The 21,225-nt window shown below is 42.5% G+C and overlaps 1 protein-coding gene across 1 annotated transcript; it reads left to right on the top strand.

The window, feature by feature from the left end:
* Window positions 1-7,984: 7,984 nt before the first annotated feature.
* On the top strand, window positions 7,985-20,830 carry LOC120027060 (solute carrier family 45 member 4-like). The gene is made up of 7 exons (XM_038971905.1): window positions 7,985-7,994; window positions 9,778-9,966; window positions 12,702-12,881; window positions 13,077-14,260; window positions 14,571-14,670; window positions 15,855-16,066; window positions 18,906-20,830. Exons 1-7 carry the CDS (start codon window positions 7,985-7,987, stop codon window positions 19,266-19,268), a joined length of 2,238 nt encoding a protein of 745 aa, XP_038827833.1. The 3' UTR covers window positions 19,269-20,830.
* The last annotated feature ends 395 nt before the right edge of the window (window positions 20,831-21,225 follow it).

Here is a 21,225-nt window from a genome sequence, read left to right as displayed (position 1 = left end):
TTAACAAGTCAGAAATGATTTAAACACACTTTGCTGTAGGCTACTATTTACTAGTTAACAAAAAATAATGTATGTCATATACAATATATTCACCCCACTCAGTATTGTAATCAAAACTTACCAGAAAGCATGTAGTCCTTGGCTCAGACAGTGTAGTAGTGTAGGCTCAATAGCATCTCATTAGTGTGTAAGATCTTGAGAATCAGCTGTACATGTGATGGAAGAATGCACTGTGCATGCAGAGGGTTGCAATTCCATTGAATTGGGGATAGTTTAACCAAAATATGCCACAAGACCTAGAATTACCTTGTGTATCACACAAAAAAAGGTTATAAGCTAACTTCTTTAAATGAATTTAAGTAAAAATCCCCCAAATTTCCAGGCTTAACCTCCCATGGAAAATTTCCCGGAAAGTTTCCGACCCTTTGCAACCCTAATAACCACTCAGCATGAAAGGGGGGGGGGGAATGTCATGCTCTGATCCAGTGGAAACGTCATAAAATAGACCTGCCTAATTTACCTCTTATCCCTTGTCTACAGCTGTGTCTGTCTGTCTGGAGCTCACTGGTGTGGGAAACTCTGAAGGCCCAGAATATTTTATACAATGTTACAAGTTTCTTGCAGACAGGCCATGCGATGCTAATGTGATTTATAGGATATTTATTTTTATCAGGATATTTTCTACATGCAGGCTACAATGTTTTTATTTGATGGTTTATGTAGGCTATATTTACATATTGGCAATGGCAATAGAAGTTACTTTTAGATTTGTATAATTTTCATTTAGATAAAGTTTTGATGAACCAGATGACATTGATTTTGAGATGACGACTTTATATAAATGAAATGAAGCTGTACCACGAAAATGTGCATATGAAAATCATAACTGGCACGCAGATCAATAGACATGGTACGATAACTTGGCACTCCAAATGGAAAAGGTTGCCGACCGCTGGTGTAGCCTAATACCAGCAACTTCATGAGCATAATGTCAGAATCTGTGAAGACCAGTGGTGTTGGGAACATGTTTTTTTTCTTTCTGGTTAGGCTATATTGATATCTGGTTCCCTCTTTGGTAATTTGTGTCTTCATTTTTAATCGCAGTGCTTAATGCATCAGACAAGCTCAGTAGCCTACTTATGTTTGATTTTATTCAAACATAGGATGTGTCTATATATGGAAAATACATGTTTTAAAATTTCAACCAATCGGTTGGTCAAAAGAACAGACGACTTGGTTGACTAAGATGTTTTTGTTGTTGACAGCCTAGCAAGGACTATATGTGTACAGAGTAGACTAATGAGACATCTGTACTCTTACACATGGGAAGCCATTGTGTGTCAAATGGTAATGGTGTGTATAAATCAACCTCGTTGATTGAGCAGATTGTGAGTTGCCCCCTTGCCACGTTGTTATTACCCACTGTTGGTTGTCTTCAGTCTCTCTCTAGCTCTCTCTCCATATTTCTCTCTCTCCCGCTTGCTCTCTCTCTCTGTCTCTCTCTCCCTCTTCCCTCTGTTTAGTTTTGCAACTCACTAGTTTTGTGAGTGCTCTTTCTGACTAATGTCTCGCTATACCACAGTAAATATTTCCTGAAGTGGCGCGAGTCACTTTGCTCTCAGTGGGCCTATTGTTCGCCATTTTTGAACCGGTGGAGAAAAAAACGGGTCTTTATTTACTATAATCTGACGTCCTGTTTGGATGATTATCCCGGCCGCTTTCCCAAAGAAACAAACTGCTTACCGACAGATTTAAATCTGACATTTTGTGTTTGTGTGTCTGACAGACGGCAGGTCGCGAACAAAACAACCAGTGATAGATAAATGAACAAAAACACTTTTTTGGGGCCCTGTGAGTAACCTCAACAAAAACCTGCAGGAAGAAGTTGACTCATTGATTGGTCATTGAGTGGTCATGTGGACATGTCTACAGGAAGACAGTCTACAGGCAACAGGAAGTAGTTGGGTTTGGGTCACTGTGGAGCTCTGGGTTCCCAAGCCACCCGGGTCATGGCCATCAGCAACGATCAGGTTCATGTGAACCAGAATGTGACCAGGGCTTCAGTTACTGTGTGATCCTGTCTAGTGTACATTCTAGGACTGATAAGACTATGGAACCACTGGGGTCTTCTCTTCTCACACCTCCCACATACACCTCCCACGCTGGTTGGACTGAGCAGTTACATCTCCATACCTGAGAGATGTTTTTCTAAATAAGGTTATACCATTTATGTTCTAAGCTGGTATAAGTGTACTATTTTATTGATTTAAGCTGGTTCCAGAGTTTTTAGAATAGAATGTGAGACTTGTCACTCGTTCCCACTGGCAAAGTAACACTTTATACAGTGCCTTGCAAAAGTACTCAGACCCCATGGATTTCTTCACATTTTATTTTGTTACAAAGTGGGATTAAAATGGAATTAATTGTCATTTTTTTGTCAACAAAATACTCTGTCAAAGTGGAAGAAAAATAACATTCTCTAAAGATGAATAAAAATGTAATAACTAAAAGAGTTGTTGCGTAAGTATTCACCCCCTATGTTTAGGCAAGCCTAATTTAATTCAGGAGTAAAATTTGGCTTAACAAATCACATAATAAGTTACATGGACTCTCTCTGTGAAATAATAGGGTTTGACATGATTTTTGTAGGACTAACCCTTCCTCTGTCCCCCATACATACAATAAGGTCCCTCAGTCAAGTATTGAATTTCAAGCACAGATTCAACTACAAAGACCAATGAGCTTTTCAAAAGCCTCATAAAGAAGGACAGTGTTTGTTAGATGGGTAACAATAACAAATCAGACATTGAATATGTTAAGCATGGCCAAGTTAATAATTATGCTGTCGATTATGTATTAAACCACCCAGACACATCAAATATAGTCATCCTTCTGAACTGAGCTGCAGGACAGGAAGGAAACAGGTCAGGGATGTTACTATGAGGCCATTGGTGATTTTAAAACAGCTACAGAGTTCAATGGCTGTGATGGTAATAAACTGAGGATGGATCAACAACATTGTAGCGACTCCACAATAATGACCTAAATGACAGAGTGAAAATAATACACATATATAGAATATTCCAAAACATGCATCTTGTATGCAACAAGTCATTAAAGTAATACTGCAACAACAACAAAACAAGGCAAAGGAATATAACTTTTGGCCTAAATGCAAAGCCTTATGTTTCTGCAAATATTGGGTAGTTTTTCAGGATTAAAAAAAACGGGATGAGTTAAGCACAGGCAAAATCCTAGAGGAGATCCTGCTTCAGTCTGCTTTACAAAAGACACTGGGAGAGGAATTTACCTTTCAGCAGGACAATAACCTACAATAAATACAAGGCCAAATTTTGAGTTTCATACCAAGAAGACAGTGAATGTTCCCGAGTGACTTAAATATGCTTTAAAATCTATGGCAAGACTTAAATTGCTGTTTAGCCATGACCCCCAACATTTTGACGGAGATTGAAGATTTTTTTAAAGACTAATGGGCAAATAATGCACAAGCCAGGTGTTCAAAGTAAGCTTTTTGTTGAGACTTACCCAAGAAGTTGTTTCTAACATGTATTCACCAGGGAGCTGAAAACTTATACAACGACTATATTTTAGTTATTTAATTTGTATTTTATATTTTTTTTGTGTAGATTGTTGACAAAAAAATGACAATTAAATTACTTTTAATCCCACTTTGTAACACAAAATGTGAAGAAATCCAAGGGGTCTGAATACTTTTGCAAGGCACTGTATTATAAATGCTCACTTTGTCAATTCGTTGGTAATTTTCTATTAAACATTGTCATTTTTCTTTATTTTTTTTATACACTTGAAACGTTTCACTCCGTTCACTCCATAGAGTGACTGTCGGTTTGTAAGTGCACCCTGCAGCCTGACTCTAACCCACATAGCAAAGCAGGGCAGATTAATGGAAAAGTACTGCCTAGCCTTGAGCTTTGCGCAGACTTGGCTAGCTGGTTCTCCCTCTGTGGGCCTGTGGCGCAGGGCAGGCCTGCACCATGGTGAGGTTAAAGCCTTTACGAGCCTGTCCCTGAGGTTTTGGGACAGGGTTGCCTGCGGCTTAGCCTCACGACCTTGTCGTGAGAGAACATGAGCACTTTGCAGAACTGACGTTGTTGCAGGTCTGGTTCATGTTAATACTGCACATTCAGAGCCAAGGTGCGAATCTGGAATCTCCCTTTTCTCTATCAATCTCGCTCTTTTTCTCTCTTTCTGCGGAGTCTTTCAGGAGGGCCGATCTCAGTCCCCTTTAAAGTGAACTCTGGGGTAAAAGAAAAGAGCTAAATACCTTCTCTTTTTATTCACACTGCCCTTGCCTTTGAGTGAAGACTCAACTCTTTTGTCAGTTCACCTCACCCATTCACATTGCTATGTTGAGAAAGGAACCATCTTTTTCTGGCATTCAATGCATTCTGGGACAAGCCATTTCATCATAACTTGTTATTGGACAGCTAGATATACCTACTTGCATTTTGTTAAAATTTTAGACATAATCATTGTAATCAGAAGATTCTATTAACATGAAAATATTATTGGTAACAGAATAAATAGCAGAAGAATAACTGAAGATTAAATAATGCTCTAATTGAAAATTGTACACCCAATGTAGGCTACTGTCTCTTTAAGAGCTAGAATAGATTTTGTTCTCTATGTTGTGATTCTCACCAAATAGGTTGTCTTCTCACGCTATTCAAACCCTTCAATCGAATATACAGTTTATGAAGCTATCTTAGCCTATAGATCAGATGTTGCAAACAAATTTATCTGAAGTAAAATCACACATTTTGTAATTTCTGTGTGTCCTTGACAATCGCTAATCAACATCCAAAAAGTTTTTTTACGCAAACCTGGACATCATCTCTCTTGTGGCACCAATGTGAGAGGTTATGTCAGGGGGAACGGTGTTGCAGTAGAGTATGGTGCGGGAATGATGACAAGCGAACCTGGGGAGCTTTGTTTTCACATTGCCCTAAAAAAGGGAACCGGATCCTGGAATTCAAGCGAACCGAACTCTCGAGATGGTCTCAGTTCGGTTTACTTTGGGGGCTCTTGAGGGGTCCAAGTTCCTGTGGAGTGTTCATACTGCACCAAAAATTATGCGAACCACACTGAGTTTCCAACAATCAGTTGAAAGGGTCCAAGTGTGAAATCACCCTACTCTTACTGTTTCTCTCTGGTCAATCCACCTGTCATTAGAATGATCAGAACTTTAACTAGCCTATTGTCTATAGTGTTCATCTGCTATTGTAGCATTCCAGTGCACAAAACATGGGGTCATTACACAATAATACACACTTGGAAAACAACCTATCTGTGGAGAGGGCATGGCGAGGGGGCGTGGCCTCGTCTAACACGACGAGGGGGCGTGGCCTCGTCTAACTTTGTTTACGTTGTTTTGCGGAACCTAAACTAAGAATGGACAGCTGGTATAATTCAGTGTGACAAAATGTTTCTAAATATCAATTTGTTGGATAAGATGATGGATGAATGAAAATCATGCCGTGGCCACCAACATATGTTATTACATGCATATTACTAGCATACTACCATTTGTGTACACCAGGACTCCATTCTGTGCCTGGCCAGTAATTAATGATTTGGCCCACATCACCAAAGCTGCCTTGTCATTCAGCAATCACACTACGTAACAGGGATACTTTGGCCGATGTCAGTGAGATGACAGCTAGCCTTTAATAGCCCAGAGAAGATGAGTGTGTGTATGTGCATGCGTTCGTGCCATCCCTGTCCTGTCCCGCGCCTCAATTCTGTTATGACCAGACCGATGGGAGGATTAAAGAGCAACGTGGCTCTGTGTCGTCCCGCCTGTGGACTGATTCTCTGGCCAGGCCCACTGTCACTGTCCTTCCCCCCCTAAGCCTAATCAGCATCTATATATAGAGGGTGTTGATCTCATGTCTTACACCCTCAGCAGTCAGTGCACTACACACCTCTGGATGGCCCCTCCATTCAGTTCATTGGTTTCCTATGGAAATATGGCCTGAGGCTAGGCTTTTTTCTGTCTTCATTGATTTACCTGTTGTTTTATTGGATAATTACAATGGTGTGACCAATGAAAAGAGTATGTGAAGCAAATTGACTATGAGTATGGCATGCATAGCCTGACTAGGGGTGTGTGAATTGTGCAAAAACAACAACAAGACTGAAGGTGAAAGGTGTCTGAAAGGTGTCTATACATATGACAGTGTCTAATGGGTATAATTGGCTTTGCTGAGGTTTAGTCCGTTCATATTCAGTGTTACTGACTGTGTGTTTGAATGTGGATCACAGGTTCTTGGGTTGTGTCCATCAGTCTGACTTCACCTCCTTTAAGACGCCCCCAATGTCTTCCCCTTTTACATAACCTTAATCACCAGCTACGTGCTGTTTAGGGGTTACGTAATATGTGTTTGTGTGTCTGGACTGAGGTGACAGGACTTGAGGAATTTCGAAGTGTGGAATCATTTGGAGCTATAACCTGTAATCCCCTGTATTTTTATTTTATTTGTTTATTTGTAAGGGACCATGTACACAATGCCATTGCACCAGCTTTTTATCTGTAGTCCCTGGGCTAATTGTGAGAAGAGAGGGTAATCTTGGGTATCTTAAAGTGATACATCAGGATTTTGTCAATGAAGCCCTTTATCTACTTCCCCAGAGTCGGATGAACTCATGGATACCATTTGGATGTCTCTGTACGCAGTTTAAAGGAAGTTTTTTAACCAGCGTTAGTACAATGACTGGAAGTCTATTATAACTGCTAGCATGCTAGTTCTGCAAACGCAAGTTAGCATTGGCTTGCGGAACTACCTCTAACTTCCTTAATACTGGATGCAGAGACATAAAAATGGTATCCATGAGTTAATCTGACTCTGGGGAAGTAGATAAACGGGATTCATTTCCTAAATCCTGAAGTATCCCTTTTAGGTATCTTGAGGATAATGTTGAAAAGCCTATTTCCTTATTTGATCATTTGCCTGTGGTTGTATTAATTTATTATTATGTTATTGTCTTTTACAATTGTGATATTATCATTAGGCCTGTACTGTGTGCGTGCCTGTGTGTATGTGCATTTAACATGCGTGTGTAATCGAGGGATGAGAGCTTCACAGCCCTGATGATCCTTATTATCATATGACCTCTACCTCATTTCACCTAGAGACAGCCTCTCACCAGTATCTATGTTTGTGTGGATTTATTCTCATGACCTGAGCTCCATATACGGCTAATGACTGGGTTCAAAAGTATACACACTGCTATGATCGAAGACACACACACAACACTTATTTCACACACACATTCGTGTAAAACTGCTGATCTCATTCCGCCATGTTTCTCTCACAACCCTGCTCAGCTGATTCTATCAGTTTACTGTATAGTACTGTACTGTGTATTGGCTGCTTCCCAGAGCCAGACGTGGGCACATGTCAGAGGCCTGCCCTCTCTCATATATAGGTCACCTCTCTCAGAGCAGCAGGAAACAAACACACACTGTTCCCCCCCTAACAATGAAAGGTGTATTGTGGCTGGGCTGGTCAGAGCCAGCCGGAGGGAAGTCTGCCAGCATAGCCAGCCACACAGAGAGGATCAGGATTACTACAAGTACAACTGGGCTGCACTGGACTGTGTACCAAATAGCTTTATTTACTGTTAGCTTCTTATTGGAGCCTATTGGAATTCAGAAAAAGGAATAAAATCAGTCTGGGTATAAAGGCCAAGCTTGCTTCAAGCCTTCCTGGTCTGAGGTAAGGCTATACCAGCCTGATGTTGTCCCCACTCATGTGTGTCCACACGGTGCCAAATATTACACCTGTTTGGGTTTCTCCTTCTCTCTTCTGGTTAGACCATAGCCTAGGTCCCCTAGTCTAGGTCAATATGGTCACAAACAGTTCACACTGTCACAAAAAGTTAATCTAGGCCTGTTTCCCAACACTGACTGAGCCTAGTCTTGGACTAAAAAGTACACTACATGACCAAAGGTATGTGGACACCTGCTCGTTGAACATCTCATTAATATGGAGTTGGTCCCCCATTTGCTGCGAGAACCGCCTCCACTTTTCTGGGAAGGCTTTCCACTAGATCACTGGTTCTCAATCCTGGTCCTGGGGACCCAAAGGGGTGCACATTTTTTGTTTTTGCCCTAACACTACACAGCTGATTAAAATGATCAACTCATCAAAAGGCTTTGATGATTTGAATCAGGTGTGTAGTGTTAGGGCAAAAACAAAAATGTGCACCCCTTTGGGTCACCAGGACCAGGATTGAGAACCACTGCACTAGATGTTGGAACATTGCTGTGGGGACTTGCTTCCATTCAGCAACAAGAGCATTAGTGAGGTCGGGCACTGATGTTGGGCGCTTAGGCCTGGCTCGCAGTCTGAGTTCCAATTCATCCCAAAGGTGTTAGATGGGCTTGAGGTCAGTGCTCTGTGCAGGCCAGTCAAGTTCTTTCACAACCATCTTGAAAAACCATTTCTTTATGGACCTTGCTTTGTGCACGGGGGCATTGTCATGCTGAAACAGGAAAGGGCCTTCCCCAAACTGTAGCCACAAAATTGGAAGCACAGAATCGAATTGTATGCTGTAGCATTAAGATTTCCCTTAATTGGAACCAAGGGGCCTAGCATGAACCACGAAAAATAGCCCCAGACCATTATTCCTCCTCCACCAAACTGTTGGCACTATGCATTGAGGCAGGTATTGTTCTCCTGGCATCTGCCAAACACAGATTCATCCATCGGACTGCCAGATGGTGAAGCGTGATTCATCACTCCAGAGAACGCATTTCCACTGCTCCAGAGTCCAATGGCGGCGAGCTTTTCACCACTCCAGCCGACGCTTGGCATTGTGCATGGTGATCTTAAGCTTGTGTGCAGCTGCTCGGCCATGGAAACCCATTTCATGAAGTTCCCGAAGAAAAAGTTTTTGTACTGACCTTGCTTCCAGAAGCAGTTTGGAATTCGGTAGTGAGTGTTGCAACCAAGGACAGATGATTTTTACGCGCTACGTGCTTTAAGCACACGGCGGTCCTGTTCTGTGAGCTTGTGTGGCCTACCACTTCGGGGCTGAGCCGTTGTTGCTCCTAGACATTTCCACTTCACAATAACAGCACTTACAGTTGACCGGGGCTGCTCTAGCAGGGCAGAAATTTGACGAAGTGACTTGTTTGAAAGGTGGCATCTTATGACGGTGCCACATTGAAAGTCACTGAGTTCCTCAGTGAGGCCATTCTACTGCCAATGTTTGTCTATGGAGATTGCATGGCTGTTTGCTCGATTTTATACACCTGTCAGCAACGGGTGTGGGTGAAATAGCCAAATCCACTATTTTGAAGGGGTGTCCACATACTTTCATGTGTATATAGTGTACATGCAGTCCAGTAGAGAATCTCCATTGGGTGTGGTTTTAGTCTGGTATACTAGCCCGTAAAGTACATGTTCTATTTTTTGATCCTGTGTTCAAGTCCTCCAGAACAGTGATCCTATTTCTATTTTTTATTTTTTTTTACCTTTATTTAACTAGGCAAGTCAGTTAAGAACAAATTCTTATTTTCAATGACGGCCTAGGAACAGTGGGTTAACTGCCTGTTCAGGGGCAGAACGACAGATTTGTACATTGTCAGCTCAGGGATTTCAACTTGCAACATTTCGGTTACTAGTCCAACGCTCTAACCACTAGTTCCAAAGTGCTGCCTGTTTGGATGATGATGATTATGATAAACCATAACCTTATACCCCTTGTTTCCTTCCTGTCTATCTCCAGGTCTTCCAGAACAGTATTACAGTCTGACGTGGTTCCTGAGCCCCATCCTGGGTCTGATCTTCACACCTCTGATTGGCTCAGCCAGCGATCGCTGCACCCTGAAATGGGGCCGGCGACGCCCTTTCATCCTGGCCCTGTGTGTGGGGGTGTTGTTTGGAGTAGCACTCTTCCTCAACGGGTCACTCATAGGTGAGACTGGGAGTTGGGGGGGTGTAGGTGGGGGGGGGGGGGGGGGGGGGGGGGCAGGAGAGACGAGGCCTGTAGAAAGAGCTGCTGTGTACTCCACCAGGAATTCAATAACCAACATTGTTACTACATTGTTACATTGTCACTATAGGTTAAGGTCAAAAGTTTAACCAATTGATCGTTAAAACATAAATTATTGATCAAATCTATTCAGTTGGGCAGCTTGCCAGTTTAGAGAAGTTAGGTTATTAGATGCAACCATCCTCAGCTGCATTTGCTGTTTTTACCCAATGGGAGTAATTGTGTTGAATTTTTTTTTTTTTTGAGAGGAAAGGCCTCACTTTACAGGAGCACTGGCAGTCACCTGCTGGAGCAGAGAACGCTGACGCCATCTGAGACCCCGCTACACAGCCACATCCTCTATTCGGGACATGAATTCACACTAACCCTATAGACTTGTAGTCTGACAACCTCCGGGAGTTGAAAGACATGACAGGCACACACCCACCCACACATACACACCAACTGAGATACAATACCTTCTAAAACCATCTCTAATTAACCGTCAAGTCCTATCTGACGGTTTAAACTCTTGTTGCCTGTGTGTGTGACAGGAAAGTGATTGAGTTCACAGAATAGGCTAATGACCTCCTCTGTTGTTATCCATGATGTCAGCCAGTCAGCCGGCCAGCCAGCCAGCCGGTCAATCAGTCAGTCAGCCAGTCAGTCAATCTTTTAGCCTCACCTAATAAGCAGTCTTCTGAAGTGTGAGTTGTGATATGAAGCATATTGAATTCAAAATGATCTCTGGCTGTGTCTCACTAATGTGGTTCTCCTGAGTTTTGAAACCAGAGTAAAAAGATAGCCTGGTTCTATAACTTCAACTGTGTTCTAATGCAACACACACACACACACACACACACACACACATACACATACACATACACATACACATACACACACATACACACACATCAAGTTCCACTTCTATCAGGAGTTTCACATCCTACATTAACCTACTGGCTACTCATTATTATTATCAGTGGAAGTGATCCTAAGTGCCACTATCTGTGCAGGCGGAAGAGGGAGAAGGGTTCCAGTTTGCTCCGTGCTTGAAAGGCACAGCAGAGGGGAAGATCAATAGATATCCCATAGAGTTGATTTGCTGCCGGCTTCAGGACAGTCAACCAATTAGGACTGAAGAGTCTGGTAGTAATGGAAGGGAGCAGTGCCCTCACTATAGCCCTAACAGAGCGGCTATTTGTGCGTCATCACCCCCAGCTCAGGTCCCAGTGCTGTGGGTCATAGGCTACAGACTCCGGTGTATGCTGACCTGCTGGGCCGAACGGTGTGTGTGAACCCTGTCAGTCTCTGTGACATGGGAAAGGACTAGGAACCAGTTCACAGGGAAACGTTTCCTGTTGTGCCCCCTTTCTTACCTTTCATTGCCTAGCTGGAGCCGCTTCCTGTCTCCAGCGCTAGCACGCTGCTCGTCGGCCCGTCAGCCACTCCATTGTCAGGAACAAAGTCTTTGCTTACTACGTACACACTGACTGACTACACACAGGCTCAGACAGTACAGACTTCAGTACTACAAGTCTTTTTTTTTTTCAACTTTTACACTTCTCTTCCTCTGGTCGTTGTTAATTGGTTAAATATTTTCTAAAGAGCGTTGTCCCTTTAATGAGAAAGTTGGAATAATGACTTGTTTGTTGTTGTGTCCTGGCAATGGGGAGTTCCTCTGGGCTCAATGTTATGATGGAAGTAGTAAATGGGAGTTTACAACTAAGAGTTTCGATTCCCAGTGAAATAATTCACAGTAGGCCAGATTTGCAATGACACTAATGACACTTACATTACAGGGACAATGTTTTACACCAGTGAAGCACAATGTTTCTGGCTAGTGTTTATTTTTAGAGGATATTTTGATAAATTAGATTCACGCGTGACACTTGTACTGATAACTCTGCATTGGAGTGAACCAGGGCAGGAGCCTCTTTAAATAGTATACACTGACGAGGTATCATATTGTCGCTGTTGGATGAAAACCTCTTATCTACAAAACAGAAACTTTTCAGGAAATGAAGGGGAAAAAACTGCCATATTTTACCGTTAACGAACATACAATTTTCAAAAGTTCAGAAGCTATTTTGAAAACATTTTCTTGGTTCTAGTCATGAAATGTTGAGAGTATGTTGAGGGGGTTACTGCTTTCAATACATGTAAAAATATGAAAATTGGCAAAAATTGAGTTAGGTTTTCATCACACAGCGACAATCTAGATATTCGCTGTAGCCCTGAGGGTAATCATCCAATCAAACTTATTGTGTTCTTCCTGGCCTTTGAGGTGGAATATACCATATACGGCTACGATTGACCTAGTGTGTGTGTGTGTGTGTGTGTGTGTGTGTGTGTGTGTGTGTGTGTGTGTGTGTGTGTGTGTGTGTGTGTGTGTGTGTGTGTGTGTGTGTGTGTGTGTGTGTGTTAGAAGGCAGTTGCATGCCATGATTGTAACCTACTATTCGGGTATTGATTCACATGTGAATATCTCGATCCAGCTGTGTTCTCATAGTTGCAGAGCTGCAAAGTAACTAGGATGGATATAGCTTATCAATATGTATACTGGATTGGCAGGATGTGGTCTCTGTGGCAAACTTTCTATCTGTGAATTAGGCCTATGGTTTTCTGAAGGTGTTGTACCAGCTAGGATACTAACTCTGTCTCTGGTTGTGTTCCAGGACTTGCCGTCGGTGACGTGCCAAATAACCAGCCCATAGGGATTGTTCTGACGGTGCTCGGTGTAGTAGTGCTGGACTTCAGTGCAGACGCAACGGAGGGTCCCATAAGGGCCTACCTACTAGATGTAGCAGACACTGAAGAACAAGACATGGCCCTCAACATCCACGCCTTCTCCTCTGGTACAGCACACGTCTTAGTAGCACTCACCTTGTATTTCAGGATGTTTCCATGCCCATACCTATGTCTGTGAAAGTTTTAAGAAATTGAATATTCTCAAACAGGAAATTCAGCTGAAACAGAGATCCATGCTATGTTGTGTTATTAGAGATGCTAATTGTGTGTTTGTGTATTTTGCATGTGTGTGCCTGGGCCAGGTTGTGGGGGAGCGGTGGGCTACGCGCTAGGCGGTCTGGACTGGACCCACACATTCCTGGGCTCAATCTTCAAGTCCCAGGAGCAGATCCTCTTCTTCTTCGCCGCCATCTTGTTCACTATCTCTGTGGCGCTGCATCTGTTCAGCATCGAAGAGCAGCGGTACAGCCCCCAGCAGGACCGGCTGGACGAGGAGGCCGACGCCGCTTCTTCCACGGCCCACAAGGTCAACTGCTCCCTGGGGAAGCTTCATGGCCACAACACCCCCCACATGGAGCTCATCGGAGAGGACGACATCTACGACCCTTGTGATCGTTACGACCGTTATGAGTTCTACAGGGATGGTGATGGGGAAGAGGATGGGTGCTCATTGCGCGACATGGACATGGACTTCCTGGATGTGGAGATGGTGAGGTCCAAGTCGGACTCAGTGCTGCAAATGGCCGACGCCACACTGGATCACCTGGACCACGACGCTCTGTCCCTGCTTCACATCGAGCCCTCCATCTTCGCTGATCGCCTGTCGTCCTACCATGGCTCTCCACCACGCCGCAGCAGCAGCACAGGCAGCCAGGACCTCCTCAAAACCTCCAAAAAGATCTGCCGGCTGTCCCAGTTCCTGCAGGAGCAGGACCGCGACGGGGAAGAGGCGCTTCTCAACAACCAGCTCAACGAGCAGAAGACGCCAAACGGCCGGGCGCATGCCAACGGCTTGGGCCAGGGCGCCAACGGGCATGCCCACATGGTCATGAAGAACTCGGCCAGCACAAACGCTTCCATGCGGCACCGCCGACACATCTTCTACCGCCAGCCGTCCTGCACTTTCTCCTACTACGGCCGCGTGGGCTCCCACCGCTACCGCTACCGGCGAGCCAACGCCGCGCTACTCATCAAGCCCTCGCGCAGCTTGAACGACATCTACGAGGTGCAGCGGAGACAGAAGAGGAAACAGCAGAACCCCAGAGCGCGCCACCAGTCGGGCAACACCAACTCCAGCGGGGACACAGAGAGTGAGGAGGGGGAGACGGAGACCACGGTCAGGCTGCTGTGGCTGTCCATGCTGAAGATGCCTCCAGAGCTGATGAGGCTCTGTGTCTGTCATCTCCTCACCTGGTTCTCCATCATCGCTGAGGCCGTCTTCTACACTGACTTCATGGGCCAGGTCATCTACCACGGCGACCCCACGGTAAGGCTACTGGGACGCCAAGGACCAATATGCCACGTTATTATATAGCCTGTTGTATTTATGTGGGCAAAGTATTTATTTGGACATAAATGTACATGTCTTTTTTTTATGTCTTCTGCAAATAAAAAACTATTAATCACACGAACTCAATCTCCGGTTGCCAGTTCACTCCCCACCAGATTTTTGTTGCTGACCTGGGATTTGAACCGGATACCCTCTGGTTTCTGGCCCGCCTCTCTCTAACCTCTGGGATACCGGCCCCCCATTCTCTATCCCTAACTAAAGCTGTTGTTTTCCCTCCTCTCTCCAGGCACCCGCTAACTCCACGGAACTGCAGAACTACCACAAAGGAGTTCAGATGGGCTGCTGGGGGCTGGTCATCTATGCCTTGACCGCTGCCTCCTGCTCAGGTCACTGACCAGTCATTGAGTAGAATAAATGGATGGATGAATGGAAGGATAGACGAATTAACTAAGTGACCAATGACTGAGCACACCAACCTGGTCTCAGAGCATTTCGTTTTATTCTGTATGTAAATCTGAGACACTCCATTTACTATGATATGCTACATTTCGTATGGTAAGCGTTCCGAATTTGCTAAATGTATAATATGTTACAAATTTGCAAAAACTACAGTATGTTATGAATTTGAGCTAGGTGGCTAACGTTAGCTAGCTGGTTAACGTTAGCTAGGGTTTAGGGTTAAGGTTAGGGTTAAGTTCAGGAGTTAGGTTGAAGGGTTAAGGTTAGGGGAAGGGTTAGCTAAAACACGGTAAGTAGTTGCAAAGTAGCTAATTAGCGCAAATGCTAAAGTTGTCCGTGATGAGATTCGAACTCGCAACCTTTGGGTTGCTAGACGTTCGCGTTATACGCCCACCCACACTACTTTGTTTTTTTCCTTAAGTAGCCACCTGTCTTATATAACCATACCAAACGTAACATATCATACCAAGTTGAGTGTCCTGGATTAACTTCTACTATGTTGCGTCTAGTCTGAGACCATGCTGAGCGCACAGGGCCCAGACACAGGCTTGTGCAGGTCTGTGTGCTCTGAGGCAGCCATAAAGTACTTTCTAAACAATGTGCTCAGTCTGCAGCCGATGTGCTATCTGTCGCTCTGTTCGCATGCTGGACGGTTAGACTATGACAGTGAACTGAGATGATCTGTGCAAGTGATATAGTCACTCAATCAGTCAAAAGAAATTGTAGTGCTTTTTATAATTGGACTATTCACAAAGAACTGTACAGCAACCCAGCACCTAAACACCCAGCGTAAGTCACAAGAGGAAATCTGTACTAATTGCTGGTCACTTAATCATGGTGAATGTCGTCTAGTTGACCCACAGTGTGGATAAGACTTACAGGAGTCACCTCTCTTGTAACTAAACCAACTTTTATACGAGGCCATATGAAATCTAGGCGTCTTTGTAGGTTCAGGCCTTGGCCACTGTGCTTCTGATCTGCATTGCTTGCTCTTTGTGGGTTTAGGCTAAGTATCTTTAAAGCACTTTGTGACAACTGCTGATGTAAAAAGGGCTTTATAAACAAAGGGAGGCCAAATCATTTTATAAACTATTATATTGTATTATTTCAGCCTTACTGCAGAAGTACCTGGACAACTTTGACCTGAGCATCAAGGTTATCTACGTCCTGGGTACGCTGGGCTTCTCCATCGGTACGGCCATCATGGCCATCTTCCCCAACGTCTATGTCTCCATGGTGATGATCAGCAGCATGGGCATCATCTCCATGAGCATCTCCTACTGCCCTTATGCCCTCCTGGGACAATACCATGAGATGAAAGAGGTAAGGATCTATACTAGTTAGTACTCCTGGGACAATACCATGAAATGAAAGAGGTAAGGATCTATACTAGTTAGTACTCCTGGGACAATACCATGAGATGAAAGAGGTAAGGATCTATACTAGTTAGTACTCCTGGGACAATACCATGAGATGAAAGAGGTAAGGATCTATACTAGTTAGTACTCCTGGGACAATACCATGAGATGAAAGAGGTAAGGATCTATACTAGTTACACACTGATATAACAGGTTAGTTAGTTACTTAGTTGCACACTGATATAACAGGTTAATTAGTACACACTGATATAACAGTTAATTAGTACACACTGATATAACAGGTTAATTAGTACACACTGATATAACAGGTTAGTTAGTATACACTGATATAACAGGTTAGTTAGTTACTTAGTTGCACACTGATATAACAGGTCAATTAGTTACACACTGATATAACAGGTTAGTTAGTATACACTGATATAACAGGTTAGTTAGTTACTTAGTTGCACACTGATATAACAGGTTAATTAGTTACACACTGATATAACAGGTTAGTTAGTATACACTGATAACAGGTTAGTTAGTTACTTAGTTGCACACTGATATAACAGGTTAATTAGTTACACACTGATATAACAGGTTAATTAGTTACACACTGATATAACAGGTTAGTTAATTACACACTGATATAACAGGTTAGTTAGTTACTTAGTTGCACACTGATATAGCAGGTTAATTAGTTACACACTGATATAACAGGTTAATTAGTTACACACTGATATAACAGGTTAGTTAATTACACACTGCTATAAAAGGTTAGTTAGTTACACACTGATATAACAGGTCAGTTAATTACACACTGATATAACAGGTTAGTTAGTTACACACTGATATAACAGGTTAGTTAGTTACACACTGATATAACAGGTTAGTTAGTATACACTGATATAACAGGTTAGTTAGTTACTTAGTTGCACACTGATATAACAGGTTAATTAGTTACACACTGATATAACAGGTTAATTAGTTACACACTGATATAACAGGTTAGTTAATTACACACTGATATAACAGGTTAGTTAGTTGCACACTGATATAACAGGTTAATTAGTTACACACTGATATAACAGGTTAATTAGTTACACACTGATATAACAGGTTAATTAGTTACACACTGATATAACAGGTTAGTTAGTTACACACTGATATAACAGGTTAGTTAATTACACACTGATATAACAGGTTAGTTATTTGCACACTGATATAACAGGTTTGTTAGTTACACACTGATATAACAGGTTAGTTGGTTAGTTACACACTGATATAACTAGTTAGTTAGTAACACACTGAGATAACAGGTTAGTTAGTACACACTGATATAACAGGTTAGTTAGTTACACACTGATATAACAGGTTTGTTAGTTACACACTGATATAACAGGTTCGTTAGTTAGTTGCACACTGATATAACAGGTTAGTTAGTTAGTTGCACACTGATATAACTAGTTAGTTAGTTGCACACTGATATAACTAGTTAGTTAGTTGCACACTGATATAACTAGTTAGTTAGTTACACACTGATATAACAGGTTAGTTAGTTGCACACTGATATAACTAGTTAGTTAGTTGCACACTGATATAACTAGTTAGTTAGTTACACACTGATATAACAGGTTAGTTAGTACACACTGATATAACAGGTTAGTTAGTTACACACTGATATAACAGGTTAGTTAGTTAGTTACACACTGATATAACAGGTTAGTTAGCTGCACACTGATATAACAGGTTAGTTAGCGGCACACTGATATAACAGGTTAGTTAGTTACACACTGATATAACAGGTTAGTTAGTTACACACTGATATAACAGGTTAGTTAGTTAGTTGCACACTGATATAACAGGTTAGTTAGTTACACATTGCTATAACAGGTTAGTTAGTTAGTTAGTTACACATTGATATAACAGGTTAGTTAGTAACACACTGATATAACAGGTTAGTTAGTTAGTAACACACTGATATACGAGGTTAGTTAGTTAGTAACACACGGATATAATATGTTAGCTAGTAACACACTGATATAACAGGTTAGTTAATTAGTTAGTTAGTTAGTAACACACTGATATAACAGGTTAGTTAGTAACACACTGATATAACAGGTGAGTTAGTTCGTTAGTTACACACTGATATAACAGGTTAGTTAGTAGACTGGATCAATTATATAACAGATGATGTTCAGAAGAAATGCTATTCACTTTTCACACAGTGTGAATTAAAATCAGGTTAATCAAATCATTGGCAGCAATCCATACAACAATTGGCGTCAAGATTTTTTTAAACCACATGTTCCAAGATGTTGTTTAGTATACATACGTAGTTGATGTCTCATTAGATACACTTTAAATCACATACACTAGACATTAGAGGTAACATCTGCTGAAGGACGTTATTGCAGGCCCATATCCAAGAGGACAGATTTGAAGATGCCAACAGACAGTGGTAATGCTTAATCTGCTGACTGTTATGATAACCTCCAGGCTGTATGCTGTGGTGTCAAGCCATAAAAAGATCCAGAAACGTAAACCTTAATGTCACTATGCCAAGACTAATAGAGCATTTCAAGGCCAGATTCCATCAGAACATGCCAGAACAGGTTATACAGGTTAATATCATAGCTCCATTATATACAAATCTCTAAAGAATGTTTTATAATTTATTTAACCATTTACAAGTCAGTCAGTTAAAAAAACCTTGTATTTTACAATGACAACTTGGCAATTATTTGATACCATGTCTCTTCCCTCCTTTCCCCTCTCTCTTCCCCCCTTTCCCCCTCTCCCAGTACATCCACCACAGCCCAGGGAACTCCAAGCGTGGCTTCGGCATCGACTGTGCCATCCTGTCATGCCAGGTGTACATCTCCCAGATCCTGGTGGCATCGGCGCTGGGCGCTGCAGTGGACGCCACGGGTAGTGTGCGGGTCATCCCTATGGTGGCGTCCGGTGGCTCCTTCCTGGGTTTCCTCACCGCCTGGTTCCTGGTCATCTACCCGAGCCACGGCGATGCGGAGGCCAAGGGTGAGCAGAAAGCTTTAACAGGGCCCTCCTCTGAAAGCAGCGGCACAGAGAAACCCAGTGTTCTAAAACTGACCAAGAAAGGCGCCGCCACCACTACGTGTAAAGTGGAGTGCGAATCCACTCTGTGATGGGGGGTTACTGTTACCATAGCAATGCAAACGACATCAACAAACGATGAAAATAAAAACTGACATTCCCTTTTCCGCCACCCAAGACTGTGCTGCATGGCATGGGCTTGACCGACCTGCTCTTTCTCTGAGACACATGGGCCAGGATGTTTTAAGGTTTAATTTGTACTTTTTTCATTTAATATGGGGCCTCTCTCGTGTCGCGGTCTCAGGACTGTGGTGTGGCGAGGAGAGGACAATCATCTCTCCCTCTCAGGGCCACCAGGAGCCGCCATCAAGGCGGTCCGACTGGATAGGACAGATCAGGGGACAATGGATACACACGCGACCGACCGTCGTTCACACGCTGAACTGGGATCTCTCGAAAAGACATGCACTTCACTCTTGCACTTCCAATCATGGGTCAAGACAAAAATAGTTTAAGAGATATTTTATTCTTCTAATAAGTGAATCATTTGAAAATACTGAAAATTGCTCTTCCTTTTGATTGAACATTTTATTTAGTTTATTTTACTCTATATATTTTTGACATGATATTGCAGAAGGACATTGTAATCACCAAATGTGGCCAGGCCCGGTATAATTTACAGGGTTGATGTTTTACTTTTTGGACTTTAAAGGTTTTTAGTGGCTTTAAGAGGAAACGGCACAGGTATAAGGAGGTGATTTCTTGGTTAGGAGAGCATCTCCAAAGTGAGGAGCGAAAGAAGGCATTGTTTGGTAAATAGTTCTCTTATTTATTTTATTTTAGCACATACTAAGTTGTCATAAGACCAGTTACACTATATCTACACGTAGATATCTTTATCCTCTCTAGTAATTTATACTAAGGATCCTATTTTCCACCTTTCAGTATAAATCCTTCAGAGATCACGTCCTTAAGGGCATTACCATTGACGGAGAACAGAAACACTTTAAGAGAAAGAATCTCAGTGCTGCGTTGGAGTTACGAAGGAGTGCATACCAAACGAAGGAGAGAAGCTGAGGAGCGCTGTAAGGAGCTTGGAAGGTTTTCTGTCTCAGTGAGAAGAAACAGATTTCGGGCTTAATTTCCTTTACTACTACTTATTTTTCTTTCTCTTGTTTCAAATGCAATGTTAATGGATTGTGTCACTCGCTGCACAATTTCAGCTGTTGTCCTTTTTTTGAGGATGTTACTAAAACTAGCTAGATGTTTGTCAAATGTGGGAGTGAGGTTAGATGGAGGGTTGGGGGAGGAGCCCCTAGGCAGAACTTAAACTGTGCAGGAATTGAAGTTGGTTCTTTTCCTACTACATAGGTCTTCTATTTTCAGTTTCTAACTGAATGAAAAAGAAGTAATGGGTCTTAAAAGAAGAGTAATATCCTCTCACTTTTGTAGTCTGTTTACATTTTAGAAACCTGGTTGCTGCATGGTTTGGGCCATGTGGCGAGTTGTGCTGTGCTCTCTGAAGCAGCCCTAGCTAAATGCTAACCCGCCAGCCATGTTGGCTCTGCATGGCCTACATACAGTGTATTGGGAAAGTATTCAGACCCCTTCCGTTTTTCCACATTTTGTTACGCCTTATTCTAAAATGGATTAAATTGAATTTTTTCCTTCTCAATCTACACAAAATACCCCATAATGACAAAGCCGAAAACAGGTTTAGACATTTTTGAAAATGTATTAAAAATAAAAAACAGAAATACCTTATTTACATAAGTATTCAGACCCTTTGCTATGAAACTAGAAATTGAGCTCCGGTGCATCCTGTTTCCATTGACAATCCTTGAGATGTTTTTACAACTTGATTGGAGTCCACGTGTGGTAAATTCAATTGATTGGACATGATTTGGAAAGACACACACTTGTCTATATAAGGTCCTACAGTTGACAGTGCATGTCAGAGCAAAAACCAAGCCATGAGGTTGAACAAATTGTCCGTAGAGCTCCGAGACAGGATTGTGTCGAGGCACAGATCTGGGGAAGGGTACCAAA

The sequence above is a fragment of the Salvelinus namaycush genome, chromosome 32 (assembly GCF_016432855.1).
Source record: "Salvelinus namaycush isolate Seneca chromosome 32, SaNama_1.0, whole genome shotgun sequence".
In the NCBI taxonomy this organism is placed as follows: domain Eukaryota; kingdom Metazoa; phylum Chordata; class Actinopteri; order Salmoniformes; family Salmonidae; genus Salvelinus; species Salvelinus namaycush.
Note: the sequence above shows the minus strand (reverse complement) of the source record. Positions and strands in the feature narration are given on the sequence as shown.

Excerpts from the sequence above, each read along its gene's own strand:
- LOC120027060 (XM_038971905.1), top strand. Across the intron at positions 9,967-12,701 it reads CCTCAACGGGTCACTCATAG|GACTTGCCGTCGGTGACGTG; the intron begins GTGAGACTGGGA and ends GTTGTGTTCCAG. Across the intron at positions 16,067-18,905 it reads AATACCATGAGATGAAAGAG|TACATCCACCACAGCCCAGG; the intron begins GTAAGGATCTAT and ends CCCCTCTCCCAG.